This window comes from Dermacentor albipictus, chromosome 6 (genome assembly GCF_038994185.2).
Source record: "Dermacentor albipictus isolate Rhodes 1998 colony chromosome 6, USDA_Dalb.pri_finalv2, whole genome shotgun sequence".
NCBI lineage: Eukaryota > Metazoa > Arthropoda > Arachnida > Ixodida > Ixodidae > Dermacentor > Dermacentor albipictus.
In genome coordinates this window covers 99,212,774-99,236,946 of record NC_091826.1, presented here as the reverse complement: position 1 = coordinate 99,236,946, position 24,173 = coordinate 99,212,774, and the positions used below count along the sequence as shown (strand labels likewise).

Here is a 24,173-nt window from a genome sequence, read left to right as displayed (position 1 = left end):
TACCTTCCTTTGCTCCATACTCAACTGTAATAACCTCAAACCAACATCACTTTAAAGACGTCCCTCTCTATTAAAATAAATTTCGTGATTATAAATACGTATCCAACACAGAAATTTGACACAATTCCAGTGTCAAAGGAAGCAACGTCTAGAAACCCGGAAGGCAATGGTGGGCTAGCAAAACATCTACATTCTCCTCAGTGGCAGCCTGTATACAAAAAAAAGTAAAACGCAGAAACAACGCAACAACAAAACGCGTTTTGTTTAACCCATGTGAAACTGCTCTGGACTTATGCAGGTATGCTTCTTTGTTTTTAGTTGAGCGGTGAGGCTGAGCTCACAGATGATCTATTTTTTTCCCTCTCACTTCGCTACTTAGCCTCATTTATTTTCTTGTAATATTTTCAGAATGTTTTTCAAGTTGCCACTGATACCATTCAAGATCACAAACTGCGATATAGGCAGTAGCTTACTGGTAAATATTCTCGCAAGCGCAACCTAATAGGCCCTAATTCAACACTCCACTTCCAGCAACGTTTTCCTTGGCCCAGTGGTGAATAGACCATGTAAGACGATGGTCTACTTCATGGCTGACATCGAAGACGAATCTCTCTGGTTTGGCGATATTGCATTTCTATTAATTTCTAGGGTATTGCGTACCGACACAAGATGTGATTATGAGGCAGGCTGTAGTGGCGAAACAAGGATTATTTTTCGCAACCTGGAGTTCTTTCCTGTGCACCCTATTCAGGGTACGGGTTTTGCAATTCGTGCTTATAGAACTACGCCCTACGTGTGCGACATTCGGTGATACGCCTTCGTTCTTAGCAGCGCAACGCCAAAGCCACTATGGCCCCACGGCATTTTGCTGTATTTCTGTGAAACAGTTAACAATTTACTTACAACATCTAAAGCATGCATATGTGTGCTAAAGTTATCAGAGTTGCCAATTAGGCCGTGCGTTATTCACATTCGCACGACATTGTTAAGTTTGTTCACACGCACACGATAAATGTTCTCAGAACTGACACTACAAGAGGGTGGAGCGCTGATGGTTCGCCATTGCGTTGGAGTAGGGCACGTCATCATGTTAAGCGGATCTATTGTGGTGGAAGCGGCAATAGACAACCGCTTCTTGGTGCCCTAAAACTAACCACTATTAGTTTACCTTTTGCGTTGCAGAGAAGAGCTATAGAAGAATTCACTGCAATTGATATTACAATTCCTCAAAATGAATAATAAAACAGCTCATGCTAATAAGGAGCCGCTGGGGGAATTGTAAACGAAAGCGTGCACCGTCTAGCAAGTGGTACGATGAATGTCTAGCATTGCACGGGGTCCCTTTGTTTTATTTTTGACGTGCAGCCATGCAGTGTGCTAGTTTGACGCAGTCAATGGGCCTGCCTTCATCATGGTGCTCTGATTCCCGGAAAAGCTTCCCGAGTGCCTTCTGAGAAGTAGTAAAATAATTATGGACATCAAAGCGAGCACGGCAATTAGTGCCAGCAGCATCCATGAGATGACGGACGGTTCTTCATTCTTGGTCGGATCATCCATTTCTGCTGTGGTTCTTGTCAGCGGTGTTGTTTCGCTCACTGGTCCCAACTCTGCATGGGTCCTCCTTTGAGGGGTGGTGCCCCCTGCTGTTGTGCGCGACTGGGCGGTCGGATTTAAAGTGCTAAACTCTGCAAATGCCTTTCTCGATGGCTCCGACTTCAGTCCATACGCGTTAGTAACTCTTGCCACTAAGAATGCCTTCAGCTTGAATCCTTCGTCGTCAGGACTCGTTGTCGCCCACTCACGAGGAAGTGCGATGCTGACGTCATGCTTCGAGCCGCCAGGTCGGGGGTCAAGATCGCCCCTCACGACGTTGGTGATAACCTCATAGCTTTCAAAGTCTGCAGGAAGGTTGTCACCCTGAGGGCCGCCTCTGATCTGCACTGCCTGAGCTGCAAGTGAAGGCACACAAACAGCTGTCAGACGGCTTGACGTTGTGTGATATTTAGAAACAGGCGCTCAGGTAACACCTGTTCGCTTACTCAATCGGTGTAATCGCACATATTCGGCACGATATATATATATATATATATATATATATATATATATATATATATATATATATATATATATATATATATATATATATATATATATATATATATATATATAGTTGAATAAAGGAAGGAGCACACTTGTGAAAATTGCATTTTTTATGTTTTAACGTTTCGGCAGTGGCACGGCCTTCGTCAGAATACGCCAGAATACGCGTATTCTGACAACGGCCTTGCCACGGCCTAAACGTTGAAACATTAAAGATGCAGTTTTCGTTAGTGTGCTCCTTCGTTTATTCAACTACGTATGCACCGGACCTACAGAACATTTACTTGCATTATATATATATATATATATACATATATATATATGTATATATTTATATATATAGGTACTTTCAGCTAAAAGTAACCGATGATATATAACCAATGTGTGCTAGGGAGCTGAAAACATCTGTGTTTAGAGTCGTGCGCCGAAGACCGTGGTTTGTTTTTCGTTTGCAATAAAGGGAGATCTGTACAGTATATTTCCTAACCTTTTAAATGCTGGCTTTGCCAAGACGGTGCCTGCCGGAAAGCTGTAGATCACGTTTAAAAATAGCCGAGTGAAGTTTTTCAACTAGGGGTGCTATTCTCGACACGCATGGCGGCTGCACGGCCGCCATTAACCGCCGTGTTTACTCTCTGATTGGCTGTGGAGAGCTCACGTGCCTTGAAATTTGTGCCGGGAAACGGAAGTTTTGCGAAATGTCATTTTGCGTTTTCATCAAGATGACGAAACGTGACGTGGAGCTGCAAATTTTATGGACTAATAAATTTTTTGGTCCTTGGAAGATATATTGTGATGTTAGCGCTTCAAAAAGAATGTGAGCGGTAGCGAGCAAAAGCCAGTGCAATGCATCTGCAATTGCGCGAATATGTGGTGGCGATCCAAGATATGCGCCATGCCAGCTTGCTGATTGACTGAAGGAATATCTCATGAGGAGCGTCACAGGAAGGGCTGTTTCGTAAACGTCATTTTGACGATGCGTGACGTTGCGCTTGGCCGCCATTGCTGAGATAATGGCCGCCATTGCTGAATGTTAGCTGCGACGAGCGGCACGAATTATGCTAATGGGCAGCCATATGCAATGGCAGCCGAGAGGAATGCGTATCGCCACATTTTCCTCGTCGTTTTGCACAACGAAAATCTTTTGTTCATAACGCGTTCTCATTGTATTTGCATCACTCTCGGGTGGTGTTGGCATTTGTGTTTGGGGCCATCATTTTTTCTAAAAGAACGCGTTTAAACGAAATAATGTTGGTTGAACATAGCAAACTTTCGGCAATGTTGTCCACTTTTCACTGCTGCATTTGTATTGTAATCAAGATTAATGCCTTTTCGCACAATCAAAAGTGATGACAACGTCCTATTTCTAATTTATAAAAAGAAATGTACGCAAGACGGCGCCTAGAAGTTTCCTCCCTCGGTGCGAGTAACCAGCGAAATGAACAAGAGACGGCAGCGCCGGCGCTTGCGTCGCTCTAGTGGATATCTTTGGCGCGCGCCACGCTATCGGTGATATTCGGCCGTTTCTCAGCCAGCCGAGTCCGGCTGAGTCACTTGCGTTTCCCGAGATAGCGATAACGTGGCCTAGAATGGGCGCGCATCACCACTGGTAGGTCGCGTATGTTGTCTCAAAAAAGAATACAAGGGCGTTGGCGCCAACATGCGATGACTCAGTCCATTATCCGGGGACACGCATCCCAGCTATTGAAGCAGTCGATGGCTTGTACGCAGCAGACGACGGAAGCGAGAAGCGTTTTCGACGGAATAATCATACGCTTTGAGATAGCTGCTTTATTTTTACTGCGGAGGAAAACTGTTTTGCTTTACCAATAACGCTACATTCAGTGCCTTCTTTTCAGTTTTTTAGGAGAAACGTCAAGTTGGCGTCACGTTACGTAAGCAAAACGGGGCCACCAGCGCCATCTTGTTTGCGTCGCGCCCACGTCATGCATCGAAGAAAATGGCGGAATGTCCAGAATAGCACCCTAGGCACCATTGAAAAGCTTCTTCTACTTGCCTTTAAAGAAAGCGCAGAAAATACAATAACAACCGTGTGATAGGGCTACTACACTCTATTTCAGCGTTCACAGACGACCTATCAAGCAATGATATCTGCTTATCTCTCCAGCGCTGTGTGGCCTGTGCTTGGCGTTTGCGGTGGCCGCAAGATACGCGCCAGCAATTCTCTCTAATATGATTTGATCTCAAACAAATAGAATAACATGACAATTTCCTTTCGAATCTCGATTAACAGCTTTTTAATCCGCATTTATTCAAGCTCTAGCTGTCTTTTTTTTGTTATCTTGTGTGTTTCTGCTGCAATTCGCCAGTGGATCGAATCCGTTTATGCCACGCCATGTCAAATCGCAGCCCGCCATTACCGTCTTTTAATTGACGCGCACAATCGCGACGCCGGAAGTGAATGAGGAAGAGGTGTCGGTCATGGCGGGTGGTAGCACTTTTGATCGCAGCTCCACGGCTTCAGGACTCAAGGTTTGAAGCCCAGCACCTCCATCAATTGAGAATAGATTTATTTATGGCTCCTCATGCAAAGGCACAGCAACGGAAACGGCGAGGCAGCCCGAAGCACCGTACGAAAAGACGCCAACAATCACCAGCGCGAGCCGAGCCGAGCCACGCGTTGGCGATGCATATGTGCCGCGAGACGCATTTTCTTCCTCAGACTGGGTTAATCCCGACGGTTCATCAAATGACGGCTGGTTGGGCTGCCGAGTTCTCGGTACGCAGTTGCTGCTTACGTTCGGCTTCACGAGTCTGTTCGTGTGCCCGGGGTGCACCAACGGCACGGCTGAGGCAAGCTCGTTCCCGTTTATGCTCGCGGCGTTGCTGAGCGAAGGCTGCCAGTTCCTCAGTAGTACGTTATGATGCGTGATCTATCCTGTTCCAAGCCGGGGAGAAATTGGTGCGCAGGCGTTCAGCTGTGACGGAGAGCAACGACCTCACTACTTGCGCAGCTAATCTAACGCTACCCGGATAGCTCAAAGTATCTTTACTCAAATTCATGATGCCATGTATTTTGACCCCACTGCCACAGAATCCATTGGGGTTGCTCCTGAGTGGGCAACAGTGATTTTGACGTCAGCGCTTTCATCACATCAGCTTTGTCAATCAAAATATTGCGCCAGGTAGAGTGACGTCATGGATCGGAGTAAACAGGCGCTATGCTATCAAGGTGGTGCTCACTATTCGCGCACTTATCTGTTTTTTTTTGGCACGCGCATGGGGTTACGTCAAAGGAGTTTTCGGCGTACCGCCACCGACAGGCAGATGGACGGACGAATCAGCTAGCCATATAACGCTTTGCTGTGAAATCTTGCATACAACAAAGCGACATATTGACACAACGACATCTCTTCATTTTGTGGTTCCGAGATGAGAAGAATGCACTTGACAAATGAGCAAAAGGCAAATTTGGTGTTTCCATTGGAAGCGTCGAGCGGCGATAGGGGATCCAGTGATGGCGCTGTGGAGAGAGACCAACTGCATCCATTATACTGAAGACTTACGAGACACTAAGGCAGACGGGGACGTTAAAGAAAACGAGGCACAGGTCATCGGCTATAACTGAAGACGTGGAGACAGACATCCTGGCATACATGGCTCACGTTAGCTTTCGTAACGCTCATGTTACGTTTGTAACATTAGCCCTGGCTTACAGGTGTTAATATCAAGTGCCTGGAGGATCAAGGAGAAAGCGAAACTTCATCCGTATCATCTTCTCGAGCCAATAATGAGCGTAACGGAGACCGACCTGCAGTCTGCGTTTCTGGATAAGTTTTCTCCGTCCGTCCACCGGAAATCATTGAGGAAGCCTGGCTTATCATCGCACTTAATAAAAATCCTGTCCACCGGAAATCATTGAGGAAGCCTGGCTTATCATCGTACTTAATAAAAATCCGGTTGCTGAAGTCGAGTTGGCATTGGAAAACGTTCTCGTCGAACTTCTGGTGGACTTGAAGAAAACGATGAAGATTCGCTTTCTTCATGATGCTCCAGACAGTGATATTTTCACTTTCGGGCGCATGTGGCATGAAAACGGTCACAAGGTCTCGTGCCTTTGTTGTGTTAAAAGGGAACACTTTTTTCCATATTTTTTTCTACAAGTGCGAAATGTTGCAACCATTATAGTTTTACCATATGAATGCCTCCAACCTTTAATTAATATAGTTTGTAGCTTTTCTTATCTGTTGAGAAGCTCAATAAATATCAGATAACATGGTGTTCCTGACAAAATAATAATTGTTGCATAGCCACTATATATACAGCTACATACCTCACAGTATGATAAAGAATAAGGTTCCATTCAAAATGAAAATACCCCATAGTTGCATGGAGCTAAACATGTGAAATGGTCCAACAGCAAGGTATCATAATATTGTCACCATTGGTGACATCATGAAACGTTATCGGCACGTGCAGTTATGGAACGTCGCTACATTGTTACCATCCACACGTTAATTTTCGTTTATATGCAACGTTGACACAACGTGGTTGTCAGGATGTCATGACAGTTATTCGTAGCATTACCTAAACGTACAGCTGGCAACTTACATTTCACGTTGAAGCTGTCTGTTCACCGTGTCATGACATTTGTTACAATCAGGCGATGTTTGTGCAAAGTACTGCGTTACGTGGGATACGTGAAGAAGGGGAGTTTCTTCTGTTCCGCTTATTAATTTTTTCCGCACCTCCCTCGCAAACATTCAGCTGACCCAGCTACAACTAAAAAATATATTGCCTCTACAATGAGCCTGTACTATTTTAACATACAGCGCTAGATAGTAAATGAAAGCTGGAAATATAAAATTACATTAGTGCTTCTGTACTCTACAAGGGTTTTCTTGCACATCTCGCAAGATCAGGGACCAGCTGCCGCACGCTATCATTCCCACTTTCTATGAATTATCTAGCCAATAAAAAGAACATATAAGATAACGAGGTTTCAATCAATTTAAACTTTGTCAGGCCATTGTACTTAATAATACACCAGGCGCACAAGGTGAAGCAAAGATTTCCAAACAAAGCAAATATTGTCGCAATTGGTATATCGTCGTTCCGATCAGCGCAATGCACAAAAAGATCAAGTACATCGGCATTGTCTCATGTTTATTGAGTGGAACGTTACCAATGCACTGTTATCTGTTTTTAATACTGCACGGTGTTTTTATAGAAGACGAGATTTCGACATCCTGTGTGCTCTATCTTTAACACTAGTGATAACAAACACAACGGTAAAGTGTTTCAATTGACTAGCTACTGAAATGTTTAACGCTTTTAGTCAATAACCTGTTCCCTTGCATCGTTTGTGCGTTGTACAGTCGTGAGCAAAAGTGGAGGGACCACGGCTCCAGGCACGGGAGTAGCTGCGGGACCGCAACGTGGCGTTGCTATCTCGCGCCGCGCGCTCGCTTGGACAGTGCTCTGAGTGAGGACCAACCTCACCCTTACTCTCGCGTGGGTCCTTGTCACGCTTGATAAATTTCTAGCGAACCGTTTCGTTGCTCTGCTGCTGACGGTCCCGGCGAAGGTGAATGCGCATCGCAAAGCGCATGAAGTCTCTGAACTGAAAGTAGGGCGAATTGCTTCCCTCCTCCTCTGTTTTCCGCGCGTCTTGACGGTTACACGTCGATGCTGTGCCTGTATTGACATGCGTTTAGAAGGCACGCGCGGCTTCCACTCAGGGTCCCCAATCATTCGGTACAGTTGAATACATCGATGGGAAGAACGCAAGGCACTACGGATCCTCACTTCGAACATCCCCTTCAAATAAGCATTAAAACTGTTTGGCACTCACAGGCTCTTCAATGCCGCGTGAAATAAACAAGCGGGATGTAAAATTCAAGTAATGCTTAAGGAAGTTGTCAATAACGGCAGAAATAGCGGCAGCTCGGCATGGCATCGAGCCGTATCGTGATGACACAACGTCGGGGAGAGCACCAAGAGTCTGCCATTATTGTTTTACGGCAGTCCACAGTTTATCCGCTGTAGCCGTGAGGAGACCCCGGGTGGCAAATTGCTTCTTGATTAGGTCCCACCCGCCTTCGATGGAGTTCAGATCTGCACCCACTGGTGGCCACTCGAGCTTCGTATTTATGATAGACCTCTGTGTTCCATAGATGATCTACCTTCAGGTTCTAAGAGCTGCTGCTGTTGTTGCCGTCACTGGCGATTTACTTAAGTATTAGTTGAATGTTACGTTATGATTGTTTATTTTTCACGGCGATAGCGAGCCTGTGAGTGGCAAACATTTTTAATGCTTATTTGAAGGGCGTGTTCGAAGCGAGGATCCACAGTGCCTTGCATTTCAGGCCTCGATGCATTGAACTCTACCTAATGATTCGGGACTCGAGCGGAAGCCACGCGTGCCTTCCAACAGCATGCCGTTACAGGCACGGCATCGACGTGCTACCGTCAAGGCGCGCCGATAACATGGGAGGAAGGAAACAGTTCGCCCTACTTTCCCTTTGGGTACTTTGGAGTTCTGCGATGCGCGCTCCCTCTCCCGCAACCGTCAGCAGCAGAACAACAGAACGGTGCACTAGAAATATATCAAGCGTGATAAGCAACCGCGCGAGAACGAGAGTGAAGTTTGTCGTCACTCGACGAACTCTCGAAGCATGTACAGGGCGCGAGATAGCAGCGCCGCGTTGCATGCCCGCACCTGCTCCCGCGCACGTAGCGGTGGTCCCTCAACTTTTGCTCACGACTGTGCGTTAGAATGGGTTCTCCCAAACCCTAATACCAGGCAAAACAAAGACCTCCTCTAAGCCGTAATGCCGCTCGTAATGTTCGTGTTAAATATTCAACGTCATTTTTTCTTGAGCTCAAATGGGGTGCTCATAGGCAATACGCACCTACACCGTGGGTCATATGATTACCGGGCCATGTCCACTGTAATCTGACAATGGGCGTACCATCCGCCTCAACGTGCCCATCGGTGACTCTAAAGTCCCTGATTTTACTTGGTGGAACATCAGTCTGCTGCAGATCACTGGTGACCTTAAACGAACCCCCCATTGCGACTCTTTGGAAGGGGTGCGTTGGTTCCACGTCGCCCAGCAAAGTGTCCTTGAACTTGTTGTCAGCCGGTGCTGGTCGGAATGGTACTTCTTTTGATAGCACTGCAAATCATAAAGGCAGTATTACTACTGCGAAAATTGGATCAGGGTGTCTGGGGGGAAATTTCACAGACAACAACATTTCAGCTTGGACTTGACGTCAATCCTATACGCTATATTCAACGTCCGTAGAGTACTGCAGACAGTGACAGTGACGATATGCTGACATATGCCGCTGGTATGTTCGTGTTACTTAAATAAAGATTGCCGAAGCAACTAGTTAGCTACGAACGTGTTTGTGTAACATAGTATAGTTCGGTCACGTATTATTTAGGAGATACAATCTACAGGAGTTATGGTCACTATGCGATTGATTGCCAGAGGTGGCACAGATGAAAAAGGTTATGTTCTTGAAATATATATTGGTTACATTTGAAGCAGTTGTGCTGTGTCTGTTATATAGGGCGTTCGAGCTAATGTTCCCCAAACTGTTCAACGAAAAGAAATAATAATAAAATTTGGGGTAACATTTAAATTTAGGACGTAAGGCATTCGGTTTCCAGGCATATGACATTTGAATACTGCCTGTGTTAGAACTGTATCCTGCACCGTATTTTTAGAACCATTATTTTGTTGTTGTTGAGCAGACTGTTCAAGTTGAGCTGGGATACAGGTTATACGATAACCTACACCTTACGGTAGCATCTGCATGTTTATAAACTACCGGTGGTAATCAATTGGCAACTCCTGCGTAGAAGCTAGGGCACTCAAAATTCATTTCAAAAGGAATAAGATTTTTTGCCAACTTTGTTATCATGAAGAGTACGGAGTCCTGTTTTAAAGCAATCAAAACATTGTTGACATAAACGAGTATATCCAAAACACTTCAACTATGTATCTCAAACTACAAGTCAAACTCTATGATAGCTCGAAAGGTGAGGTGTGGCGCAATAGACGCGGAGCACACGACCCTATGCATGCCCGACAGCGTTACACATCAAAACGATCAATTGCAGAAACAGGAACTGGCCAAACAGAAACTCATCTGGGAACACCTGGATATCAAGTAACAGAATTACTTTGTTTTGAAATTCTATCACAAATTTTCCTACACACATTTCCTTACAAGCACTAATGTTTTTTTTATATGTAGGAAATAGAATCATTCTTACCTTGCACTTAACTAAACAGAAACATCACTCGGAGCCAATCGCTTACTTTGTACGCAAGAAATAAGAGATATCCGAATAACTTTTATTTTTAAGATTTCATGCTGGTGGACGAAATGGCCTTCCTTGCTACACTTTATCGTCGTTGCTAAATTGCAGAATTAAGTCAATTTCTCTGTTATGTGGCGTTCATAAAGAATAATTGTGAAGCTACACAATATCTATCATTTATAGCTCCTACTAACTCTACCCAGTCCTCATACCCAGAAATTCTGGGCGTATGTTCAGTTTCCTTTTTCGCCAGCACTTGGCGTATTCGCACCATGACGCATGCCATGGTGCACAACTCAAGAAAACACAATAAAAAGAAGCACGCCCTGAGACTGCTGCTTCACCTCGTCCAAGAGCGCGCTTATGTATCAGCGAATGCTCGTCGTCATTCTGAATGAGATGTCGGGCTGAGATAACAGCTCCCGCAAAGATTCCGTTTAACTTTGTCTTCGTTTTTTTTTATTCTTTGTGCGCCACTGCGGCCGCGGGCTTCCGTATGGTCAATGTTATGTTTCAAAGGTTTCCTACAGAACCAGTGCGATGCATTAAGTGGAGACGTTAGCACGGGCCTATCTTCGACGCTTGCTAGTCAAACACATGTAAAGCGCATGAACGATTCCATGAGAAAACCACTGAGCCAATCTGATTGAGGACTGTTGCATTTAAGACAGAAGGTGTTGCATTTATTTCCGGACGGTAAATCATAGTAACTGCTGCAATACTTTTGATTTAGGCCGTGCAATCATAGACAATATTTTTTTTAGAAATAGCTAAATCTGAAAGAAAGAATAGATGTAGGAAGTGTACACAGCATCAAAAAACTGATATCGCATCTCCATCATCTGCATTTATCGGAGCATCTGAATAGGTGAAATTCAACGTATAAATTTACAAACTTTTTGAATTTGTTACAATACTTGTAACGGCTTTGCGAATGCCATATTCAAAAGTTAGTGAACTTCAGAATGCCATATGATATATCAATCTTGTCCACAGTAAATTAAAAATTTGGTGCAGCTTACCGAACTGCGATATTGTTTTTAGCTGCTGAGGTACAGGGTTGTATACTTCCATTATTGTTTCTTGAAATTGCGCATTTGTTTGTAATGTACATAAAGAAAGTGAAAGCTAAATAAAAGAAGTCGCTTTCTGAAATCGCATTTTAATCGTATCTTTAAGTTCAACATAACTCAGTAATTTCGATGGACTGGCTGTCAGAATAAAGGATTGCTCATTTTCTATGTAGGAGATAAAGCTTCCCGTTAGGTTTGATTTAGAATAACTTTGTTGCGGAGGGAACAAGCAAGAGGGGTAACATGCTTACTGTATGGCGGCCGCATTAAGATGGGTGCTAAATGTGAACACACCAGTGTACTTAGATTTATGTGTGCGTTAAAGAACCGCAGGAGGTTCAATTTTTTCGGAGTCCCTCTCTACGCTAGGACGAAAGAGGCTACATCCCGCGCTGTAGCACTTGGTAACGCAGCAGTTTCGGCGTAGCGTGTCAAATGATCAATAGCGACGACGATCCACCGATTGCCGTCTGGTGTCATAGGAAGCGGGCCATATAGGTCGATGCCGACGCGATCGAAGGGTGTGGCAGGGCACGGGAGCGGCTGCAAGGCACCGGATGGGCGTAAAGGCGGCGATTTGCGGCGTTGACAGTCAAGACAGCACCGAACAAACTTATGTTCAAAATTGTACATGCCGCGCCAGTAGTAGCGGTGGCGAATTCGTTCGTATGTCTTGAAGACTCCGGCATGGCCACACTGCGGATCGTTGTGGAAAGCGGCACATATTTGAGACCTTAAGCTGCGAGGAACCACCAGAAGCCACCGACGACCTTCAGGAGTGTAATTTCGTCGGTGCAGCAGCTGGTCGCGAATGGCAAAATGAACTGCCTGGCGTCGGAGGGTTCGGGATACAGGGATGGTCGACGATCCAGAAAGATAGTCGAAAAGAGAAGCGACCCACCGGTCACGACGTTGTGTGGTTGCAAAGGAGTCCATGTCGAGAGATGACACGGAATGTGCGGAAGTTGTTGCGCAGGCCGAGTCTGGAGGTAAAGGTGAACGAGACAAGGCATCTGCGTCGGAGTGTGTGCGTCCACTGCGGTAGACGACGCGAATATCGTACTCCTGGATGCGTAGTGCCCAACGGGCTAGGCGGCCAGTGGGATCTTTCAAGTTGGCGAGCCAACAAAGCGCATGGTGATCTGTGACCAAGTCGAATGGGCGCCCGTACAGATATGGTCGGAACTTGCCAAGTGCCCATACTAAAGCCAAGCACTCTTTTTCGGTCACGCTGTAATTGGCCTCAGGCTTCGTCAGTGTGCGACTCGCATAGGCGACTACATATTCGGGGTAGCCCGCCTTTCGTTGGGCGAGTACGGCGCCGAGACCGACCCCGCTGGCATCTGTATGTACTTCAGTTGCAGCTGACGGGTCGAAATGGCGAAGAATAGGTGGGGAGATGAGAAGACGACGCAGCGTAGCAAAGGCGGAGTCACATGCAGGGGACCAGCAGGAGAGGGCGGCGTCACCGCGTAGAAGCTGAGTCAATGGCGCCATGATCGATGCGAAATTTCGAACAAAGCGCCGGAAATATGAGCATAGGCCCACGAAGCTTCGAAGTTCTTTGATGGTCTGAGGCTTCGGAAACTCAGCGACTGCTCGAAGTTTTGCAGGATCGGGTAGAACGCCGTGCTTGGATACAACGTGGCCTAAAATGTGAGCTCTCTCGCGGTGAAGCGGCACTTCTTGAGGTTGAGTTGAAGGCCAGCGTTCGTTAGACAGGACAAAACTTGTCTAAGGCGGAGCAGGTGAGTAGGAAAATCAGGCGAGAAAACCACGACATCGTCCAGGTAACACAGACATATAGACCACTTGAGGCCACGCAGCGTGTTGTCCATGAGTCGTTCAAAGGTGGCAGGGGCGTTACAAAGCCCGAAAGGCATCACCTTAAATTCATATAAACCGTCAGGCGTAATGAACGCGGTTTTCTGGTGATCGGCCGCAGCCATGGGGACCTGCCAGTACCCTGAACGCAAGTCAAGGGACGAGAAAAATTCTGCGCCCTGAAGACTGTCGAGGGCGTCATCGATGCGCGGCAAAGGATAGACGTCTTTGCGCGTTACCTTATTTACCGACGGCAGTCGACGCAAAAGCGAATAGACCCGTCCTTCTTGCGAACGAGAACGACAGGAGATGCCCAGGGACTGTGCGAAGGTTGAATAACATCACGGCGCAGCATATCTTCGACTTGGGTGGTAATGACACGACGCTCTTCGGCAGAGACGCGATAGGGTCGTTGACGTAACGGCTGATGTGAACCGGTGTCAATGTAGTGCTGCACTTCCGACGTGCGGCCCAGGTGAGGTTGTGAAACGTCGAATGAACTTCTAAATTTGTGCAGGAGATCAAGAAGGTCGGCGCGTTCGGCAGGTGTGAGGGTATCGGCGATGGCATGCGAGAACGCAACCCTGGACGTTTCCTCAAGCGCGGACATCGAAGATGCTTGGCCGGGGTCGACGTCAAAAGAGTCTCCAGGGACGTCAACCAAAGACAAAGAGTCGAGGAGTTCCACGAAGCCAAGGCATTCACCAGCGAGCAACGTAATAGGCGCACAGAGGGGATTGTAAAAATAGATATTGCTGCAGCCGCCAGCCATGTCAAGCGTCGCGAAGGGTAGTGGGAGAGATTTACGGCTCATGAAGACGCCGGACGGCGTGAAGAGGACCGTTGCATCAGCGATGGCATCGCAAAAGACGGGGACGAGGGCGAAGGAGCCAGGTGGAATATCTGTGTCCTCGCGCACGGTAAGTTTAGAAGGGCGGTCGCAATCTTCGGCCAAGGGTGCGTCACAAGGGGAAAATTCAACTTCGGCGCGTGCGCAGTCGATCACGGCTTTATGACTGGATAAGAAGTCCCATCCGAGGATGACGTCATGCGAGCAGGTGGGAAGAACAATACACTCGCCGATGTAAACAATGCCGTGAATAAGCACACGTAAAGTACAGGCTGCGTGCGGAGTGACGGGCTGCGCGCTTGCCGTACGAAGCGACAGTCCAGAAAGCGGCGTGGTCACCTTGCGCAACGAACGGCACAGTTTGGCGGCTATCACAGAAACGGCTGCGCCGGTATCCACGAGAGCGAATGCAGGAACACCTTCTACACAAATTTCGACCACGTTAGCAGGAGAGGCGCGAGGACTTTGACAGTTCGAATGGGGCGCAGTTCTTGCCTCTTGAACTGCGACGTTCAGTTTTCCTGGTCAGGTGGTGCGGGTCGCCGACGCATTGGGGAGAGCGAGCGTCGGCGAGGGGATGGCGAGCGACGCGAAGGAAATTCTGGGATGTCAGCACGAGCATACGGTTGGGGGGAAGGAGCGGCGTATTGGCGAAATGGCTGGCTGCCGTACTGGAAGGGCCGCGAGGCGTCGCCGAACGCTTGAGGACGACGGCGGCAATATCGGGCGACGTGTCCGGGAGTGCAGCAAGAATAACAGATGGGTCGATTGTCAGGTGTCCGCCAAGGATTAGCTCGCGGTGCGGTCCAAGATGTAGCATGGGCTTCCGGTTGCAGAGGTTGGGACTGGGTCGTGAAAGACGCCGGTGGAGGCCTGCGTACTGCCTGGGCGTACGTAAGAGGCGCGGCCACAGGCAGGACTGGCTGCGCATAGGTGAGAGGCGTGGCGACAGGCTGCACTGCCCGCGTAGAGTTGAGATTCACGGCTGCAGGCGGCTGATGTGGTGCGGAAGGGACAACTTGGGCGACCTCTTCGGAAATGAGGGTGCGGAGCGTGTTTGGAAGACGGGAGGTGGGCTCCTGAGTGAAGGGAACTAAAGAAAGTTGGCGGGCAACTTCCTCACGCACAAAGTCCTTGACCCGCTGAAAGAATGAGGATGGGTCGTACATGTTGTCAAGGCTCGCCAACAGGTCATCGCTTCCCAAAGGACGCCGAGTCGAAGCGCGTTGCTTCCTTAACTCATCGTAACTTTGGCACAGGCTGACAACTTCAGACACAGTGCGCGGATTCCTGGCTAGGAGCATCTGGAATGCGCCGTCATCGATGCCTTTCAGTATATGGCGAATTCGCTCAGCTTCGGGCATTGCGGCGTTGACTCGTTTACAAAGGTCCACGACGTCTTCTATGTAGCTTGTGAACGTTTCCGCCGTCTGCTGTGCTCGGGCGCGCAAGCGCTGTTCGGCACGGAGCTTGCGAACAGCGGGTCGGCCGAACACTTCCGTAAAGGTTGTCTTGAAGACTGACCATGTGGGCACGTCACTTTCGTGGTTGTGAAACCACAGTTGGGCAACACCAGCCAGATAAAAGATGACGTGAGTTAACTTTGCGGGATCATCCCACTTGTTGTGTGCGCTCACCCGTTCATACGACGCAAACCAGTCTTCTACATCTTCGTCGTCTGCACCGCTGAAGACCTTGGGGTCCCGTTGTCGTGGAACGCCGGTGCAGGTGACGGACTGTGGCGTCGGTGCCGTTTGGGAGGAGCTGTAGGTCATGGCGGGTGGTAGCGTTCGTGATCTCAGCTCCAGGGTCTCAAGTGACGGGGTTTGATTCCCCGCACCTCCACCAATTGAGAAAAGGTTTATTGGCGGCTCCTAATGTAACGGCACAGCAACCGGGAACGGCGAAGCAGCCCGAAGCACTGTCCAAACGGACGGCAGCAATCAACAGCGCGAGCCGAGACGAGCCGCGCGTTGGCGATGCGACTGTGCCGCGAGGCGCGTCTTCTTCTTCACAAAATAAATAAATAAATAAATAAATAAGAGGTGACGTGTGCAAGTACCGCCGTGTGGCAAACGGGAATTTCACAATATTTACAACTTTACTGTGAATTACGCAGCAATTAAACTCGGCATAATATTCAAGTCATTATACTGGTTAAGCGTCATACAATTTCTTGTGAAATATATTTGATAAAACAAGCGTTACGGCCATTTTCTGTAACCATGCTTTCTCTGTAGACGGCCATGTATTGATAACAGACGAGAATTCTCTGACGTTTACAAATTCCGTGTGAACCAAATGATTGCGCCAGGTGAATGACCCTCGGTGTAATATTAGAGCTTTTTTAGCGGCCAGTTTCAGTATACTTTTTTCACAGATACTTTCATTAGATTGAGAGCTACAGATCATCCGCGAGCAACTGGAGATAAAAATTTTTTCGTGTCATCGCTACGCGTAGATGGACGGAATTCGACCGTCGCCGGAAAGTAGCTATACGCAGCTTCCCTGTAAAATAGTGGGCCTCAGACAAGTCGGCGCTTATATGAACATACCCAGTTTTCTTTACTTAACAGTCAGTACACTACAAAGGACTCTCTGAGAGCAAATCATTTACAGTTATGATAATTTCTCTGGGGCCGTTTGACCACTCAGAGTTATATTAAAACAAAACGGCAGAGACAGGTATATTCCATGCAAATGCGAGATTGATCAACTCACGGTGTGTGCGGTTCCCATCCAAGACAGTCGCGTCAGGCGGGAAACCCAGCCTACGGTATGCCTGAGTCGTCTTTTTGTTTCCATAAACGTATGCCATTAAAGAGTATCTTCCCGGGCCCATGAAGTTTGTGAAATATCCACTGTATGTTCCGTCGTTTTTCATAATATCAGGGTCTGCAAAATTATTAAAAAGAGCTTCTGAATGGGTAACTGATAAGGCAGTATTCGTGTAAATTAATTCATTCCGGTTTAAACGTTCTCGCAATGAGGCAAAGGTACGACAAAATCAACTTTCTTAGCAGTTTCGGTTACCCACTACATTAGCATGTTCCAGGCCTGATTTCTAAACATTTGAAATCTGGTGTTTCTTTTTTTTAGGCCTCCCTATTTACGTTATTTACTTGTTTTGAATGGGCAAGTGATATGTTTTGCATTTTTTCTATCATCGAAGTATTCATGCTTGTGAAATGCTACACATACGCACCAATGCCGCGTTGCAATTGAGTGTCTGTGACGGTACTAGGATAGCGAAAAGCTGTTGATTGACAAACCGTCGTGGCCATACATGCTACAAATATCAAGCACAAAGTGCGGAAATAAAGTTCAAATAAAGTTTAAAGGGAAAGAAATGAGCAACACTAAAAGAAATCAGTACGTCACATTTGTACGATTTGTTCGCGGCTAGAAACTAGCAATCGGTCCCAGACACCTGCAGGAAAATTCCGGACTGCATTTCATTTTTATTGTGAGAGCAAATTTTACGCACGCACTCGAGGCCGTGTGCTCCACCATCGTTTAGAAGTACTTGATCGGCCAGAGCGCAAAAAGTACAAGGTCACTCGATGTGATACCGTTGTGCGAGTGAGAGGCGGTTACGCCGAGAAGTTTGACTCGTTGCTTACTAAGGAGCTTATTTCGAACGTCACCTGATATGCGGGCTACGAGCAGTCCACATAAGGATTCGCACGAAGAGTACTGCGAATAACACAGGTGCTATTGTCTGCGGGAGCTTCAAGCCTGGCCGTTGGGCAAGCATATGATTGGTGTGTGTAGCACATGAGTTCACGTAAGCTTCTCTAACCTGACCTCAGTGATCTTTGTCGCTTTAAAGAAGCGGTCCTATTCGGAGTAAATATCGCTGAATAAATGCAATGGTTCGCAATGATTATGCACGATCGAAACGACATAAGTGCAAATTCATGCTCATGACCCACAGAGGTCGCGCGACCACATTGTTCGCATAGCGGCTGGTCGTACAAGAGACCTGTTGGAAATAATCGGTTTGTCCGATAAGTGGCAGCTTTGGATCAGTCGCTCGCTGCTCCATTGTCAGTGTGAATGAACTTAAATTGAGATGCCCTGCGGTGCCCTGAAGGCAGTGAGTGATCGAAAATTGAAGAAATAAATAACTTTCGATGTAAAAATTATGATAGGCAGATTCATTCGGTAATCATTACGTCCATGGTAGGGTATCGACGGCAGATCCACTGTTGCCTCAAGTAGTTTTTCATTGAAACCGTATTTTTGAGGGAAACTTCGTTCGTTTGGATACAAAACAGGATGAGGCACAAGCTATTGCCTCCGCCGTGGAGATAAGCCAGCTGTGCACATTCGGGGCTCGTGCAAGCGTTATTCACATGCAGACTATAACGCTGAATACTTGTAGCGTGCATAACTCGCGTCAGGGTAATGGACACAAATTTAGAGGAAACAACGCAGTGGCAGTTTCGCCAGGTGGACGAAGCAATGACAGTGATGGAAAGGTCTAGCGCTGCCCTTCGACTCCTCGGACAGCCTTCAAGGTGTACGCGTGTGGGACATCTTTGAGCGACACAGCGCGCTAGACAGTTGGTTCTGGGTCGAAGGAAGAGCGCCTTGCCCTCTACGAACTGGTCTAACAATGCAGGCATGATGAAGGGCGCCAAGCGTGATGTTGCGAGGGTCCAATCATACTGGCGCACGTGAAGAGACTAGATGGAGGTGGTCAGCGTTGGGAATATGCGATAAGCTTCTCAACATTCAGCGTTCGCATGGAAAATTTTAAGCGTGTTCAATTCGAGCTCACGAGTCATGTCCCTGTGGCGTAATGCTTATAGTACCGAAGTTCTGCACTGGAAATAGCGTGATCGAATCTAGTCGGGGGTTACTTTTGTATACATAGATAGCATACACATATGTTACATATTGCCACGCCGCAGCCGCGGTGAACAGACAGGTGGTAGCGAAAACTACGGATTACAAAACTAACTCTTGATTGTCAATATATATTCCGGAACACCATGGGGAGGCCGACGTCGAAAATTCGCATGGTGTGCGTACAATCGCGATCAAAAATTTGGGGGCCAGAAGTACCGCGACTTTTTTTTTAAACCAGCGCATTCTGACTGAAATCAAGAGCGCATGCATATGCGGAAGTGTTTGACCAATGCAATGTATTAAACCACTTCCGAGTCGCGGAGCTGCGCTTGAATGTACTTAAATTTCTCCCTAATGCTGTGGTCGCTAAACGTTTGATCGCGTCTGTACGTGTCACTGCTATCGCAATAATAAACGCCGAGCTAAGGAACTATTACTCCTAATGGGCACTGACCAATTTTCACAGTTTTCTCTTAGCGTTATTGCGAGTCTAAGGTCTAAGGCTCGCCTTAGACTTCTGTCAACCAAAGGATCAGGCGGGATTCCGTAAAGGCTACTCAACAATAGACCATATTCACACTATCAATCAGGTTATAGAGAAATGTGCGGAATATAACCAACCCTTATATATAGCTTTCATTGATCACGAGAAAGCATTTGATTCTGTCGAAACCTCAGCAGTCATGCAGGCATTACGGAATCAGGGTGTAGAAGAGCCGTATGTAAAAATACTGAAAGATATCTATAGCAGCTCCACAGCCACCGTAGTCCTCCATAAAGAAAGCAACAAAATCCCAATAAAGAAAGGCGTCAGGCAGGGAGATACGATCTCTCCAATGCTATTCACAGCGTGTTTACAGGAGGTATTCAGAGACCTGGATTGGGAAGAAATGGGGATAAAAGTTAATGGAGAATACCTTAGTAACTTGCGATTCGCTGATGATATTGCCTTGCTTAGTAACTCAGGGGACCAACTGCAATGCATGCTCACTGACCTCGAGAGGCAAAGCAGAAGAGTGGGTCTAAAAATTAATCTGCAGAAAACTAAAGTAATGTTTAACAGTCTCGGAAGAGAACAGCAATTTACAATAGGCAGCGAGGCACTGGAAGTCGTAAGGGAATACATCTACTTAGGGCAGATAGTAACTGCGGATCCGGATCATGAGACGGAAATAATCAGAAGAATAAGAATGGGCTGGGGTGCGTTTGGCCGGCATTCTCAGATCATGAACAGCAGGTTGCCATTATCCCTCAAGAGAAAAGTGTATAATAGCTGTGTCTTACCAGTACTCACCTACGGGGCAGAAACCTGGAGGCTTACCAAAAGGGTTCTACTCAAATTGAGGACGACGCAACGAGCTATGGAAAGAAGAATGATAGGTGTAACTTTAAGGGATAAGAAAAGAGCAGATTGGGTGAGGGAACAAACGCGAGTTAATGACATCTTAGTTGAAATCAAGAAAAAGAAATGGGCATGGGCAGGACATGTAATGAGGAGGGAAGATAACCGATGGTCATTAAGGGTTACGGACTGGATTCCAAGGGAAGGGAAGCGTAGCAGGGGTCGGCAGAAAGTTAGGTGGGCGGATGAGATTAAGAAGTTTGCAGGGACCGCATGGCCACAATTAGTACATGACCGGGGTTGTTGGAGAAATATGGGAGAGGCCTTTGCCCTGCAGTGGGCGTGACCAGGCTGATGATGATGATGATGTTATTGCGAGAAAAATTGAGGTCTTGAAAGGCCACTAGTATTGCTCATAGCGCCAGAGTGTCCGGACACGTGGTAGCAGCCAGAGATCTATTTCTGCTGCTAAGAAGCTGTTGCCTTATGTGTTGCGTCGCACCAATTAGGACATCCCAGCATGTTGTTAAAGTATTGTCCATGGAATGTGAGCACAATGTTACGCTTCTAAGCTTTGAATGTTTGGGCCTCAAAATCTAAATTAAAGGACCAACGCAAGAGCATCCGAGGGCTGGGAAGGGCAGACGAAATGATCAACGGGGAATGTTAACAAGTGCTGCTTGCCAATTTCTGGACATTGTTTGGATGCGCATGCAGCACACCATCGTCAGTGTTTATGCTAGGTCGCGCTTTACTTAACTTGATTACAGTTGTTTCTGTGAGCGGAAATGAAGCAGCCACTTCGCAAACCAGAAGGGAGTGTAAGCGATCTGTTTCAAGAGATGTTAGGTACACTGCGTCGGGCAGCAAAGTAATATTTTACATATTCCTCATGCGTTTTGTGCAGTGTTTTCTGAACCGCTGTTTCTTATTATTAAAATATAAGACATATTCAACCCACATCTTCATTCCGAGGAGCAAAGCTTTCGTGAACCGGTTCATGAAATGCTCTGCAATTGGTTATATTCTGCTTGCGCTATAGGGATTACTTCTCTGCCAGAGCAGAATGCGAGATGCGGATACACCCCCCCCCCCCACATGACTCACATGTCCGCCCATTACACTCGCTTTGTGATTGGCCTTCTTTGGAATGACGCTCCATCCAGGGTCGGTGCACCGACTACAGTTAGTTGATCTCGGAGATATAACAATGGTTAACTGCGCCTCACTCGACGAAACAACGACCTAGGAGATGCACCAAACTCTAAACCTTAAGAATTGAGCTGGAAAAGGTGTGCTTTTTTAAAAGAATAGCGCTTTTTGGCGACGTTGTGGGAGGTGGCTCGACGAAGTAGCCATCGTGCCCACAGCTTATTTAGGCCGGCCAGCTATGCGCATGGGGATCTCCGGAGTGGCCGGTGCCGCTCAAGTCGAGCGCCAGCGTGTTCGATTTCTCGCGCTACGTGCACGTGAGCCGTCTTCTTCGCCTGCTCTAGAGGCGACAGTCGCGGCGCTACAACCTATTTTGTTGCTGTGAGAATATCTAGGTATCTTTTTTATCATTACGTTTCTCCGGAGCAAACAACACCAGCAGCTAGGACACCTGAAAGGGCACTGAAAATGGCACTGCTGTGGCTGCGTAGTGGCTATTAGTTAAGAATGCAGCAGCACCTACAATACGGAAAGTGCAGGAGGGTATTCAGAAAGGCAAAAAAAAAGCAATGAAAGAACGAAGGGAGTATGAGTGGAATTGGTTTCCCTTGGTATCGACCAGGGGAGTTCAATTTTGTTTTTTCTAGTGTCGATTTTTTGTTTACATTGCGGCTACTGAGGGGAGGAAAACGAGGCATACAGGTCTGCTTGATGACATGCAGTGTTAGAACGCCTTTAGGAATTGCAAAATATATAAAGAAAAAGCAGTAGTGGGGAGATCACAACATGCAAATGATCTGCAGTGTCAATGCTATAGAACAGCCTTGTTTTGTATAATTTTTGCGAATCATGATTTCCCAACAGGTCTCAATGCGCCATATTGATCCATTGCAGCACATCGGAAATAAGGCTGTTCGTCTCACGTTGACTACTCAAAACCCTAAAAATTAAGATTGTCTTCTCGGTTTTAAACTCACATGGCTATTACTGCATACTTAAAACTCCTCATTAACATTTCAGTGTCAGAAATGATTAGCTTTTTTGGAAATGAGTCAAATCCAGCTAAAGAAGAGAGCTTGTTATTGGACTGAAATGCAGCGCTATCCAGCCAATGATGTCATAAGTTTTACATGTAGGCTACGGAAACACCAATGCAATAAGTAATCAAACATTATGGAGCAAATTTGACCCTAATTAAGATCTTAACTTGGGAATGAGTTGTTCTCGCATTATAACGCTGGCGTCTATTAGTTTTGGTGCGAAAGCATTGAGTTTAAAAGGCAGTATAGCAGTTGGAACTAGAGGCACTTTTATGGTTCATAAACAGTGGGCATATTATATAAAGACAGCAGATTTTTTTACTTGAAAACGTAAGCAGCCTTCTCTGTATTCTTTCACAATTTATTTTTCTTGAGCAGGAGTGTAGGCTTTCACAAAATAGACAACATAACTTGCAATGAGACTGCCATGCTGGCTCAGTCATGTTGTTTGAGAAGCACTCTCCTATTGGGTGGGTTGACATTGCTCATTTTGATGCCTGCACTAGCAGGATCTGGTTGATTTATTCAAAATAATACAAGTGTGCTCGGTTCGCTTTCGTTATTTGACCCATTCTCGTGTGCCCCTTCTTCTGGAGCAAGGTTGCCTAGTATTTGTTGTCGTTACAGCTCTATCTCACAGACTTTCGGTTTGTAGATTTGGTTCATTTTCAAAAAGAAAAGTTGTTAATTTATCCTCAATAACCCCAACAGGACTCGATTTTTTTACAAAATATATTGTACCCTTAACACCACGCAGCAACTTCGCGAGACAGAATGCTGGTTTTGCTCGTCTAAAAATTTTCAATTGTGTAGTACCTCATGTATAATGTTCGCAAGCATTATCATTGTAGCGGCGCTCACTTAAAACTTACATTGCCACTTTGTAACGTATATCCTCACTACGGTGCATTTTTGCCTACATCTTATGGTCACTCATTATGTAGCTTTGTCTTAATGTGATGTGTTCTTCTGCTTTGATATTGTGGAACTTGAGTAAATATATCTTGTACAATTCCATTTGCATTCTACGCCCTTCTACTCATTTGAATGCAGGTAAAGACGAGAGGTCCAGCTGAAGTTTCAAAACGCGACACTTTTCTTTATAATAAATTCTATAAATGCTTAGACCTAAAGAAACAATAAGACTGAATCTGGTCTGACTAGTTACACCAATCTCATCCCTTCACCTCAGTAGGCACAGCTTCACTGCAATGTCGCTCCATCAGGTGCACCGCGGCAGTTATGTAAATTAATGAAATAATTGAGCTGCAGAACTTAGCTAAATGTGTTGCAGAATTGATATGTAAGGATCCGCTTCTCACAGTCATTCTGACACAGAAGCGGCTTTTGTAAGCCTGAAACAAATGGTTTTAGGGTCATTTCCTCGATGTGAAATTAGCACTTATTTATATCTAACGCAGATTGTAGCCTTTTCTACGCTCATGGTGGAGTAATGTTATATATGTTTTATTCCTTGCATTAGTATAAAATTTATCCGTGAGCAAGTGACCCACCCGAAATTTCTTTCAATGGAATTATTATTTCAATACAGTGCGTGAAAGAAAAAGAACAGGAAATCCGTAAACATTTCAGTGCCTTTGTCTGGGATGGTTTTTCTTAGTCCGCAGAATGTAGT

At 46.3% G+C, this 24,173-nt stretch overlaps 1 protein-coding gene across 4 annotated transcripts in view; it reads right to left on the bottom strand.

Annotated features, from left to right (window-relative positions):
- Positions 1–1,336: 1,336 nt before the first annotated feature.
- LOC139061302 (calcium-activated chloride channel regulator 1-like) overlaps positions 1,337–24,173 on the bottom strand; it is a 380,566-nt gene continuing 357,729 nt past the window's right edge. For all 4 annotated transcript variants that reach the window (XM_070541081.1, XM_070541084.1, XM_070541083.1 and 1 more), the window contains exons 15-17: positions 16,868–17,041; positions 8,976–9,242; positions 1,337–1,949 (exon numbers count right to left, since the gene is read on the bottom strand). In XM_070541081.1, the coding sequence (XP_070397182.1) occupies positions 1,378–1,949; positions 8,976–9,242; positions 16,868–17,041 (1,013 nt within the window). In that variant the 3' untranslated portion in view covers positions 1,337–1,377. The remainder of the gene's footprint in view (positions 1,950–8,975; positions 9,243–16,867; positions 17,042–24,173) is intronic.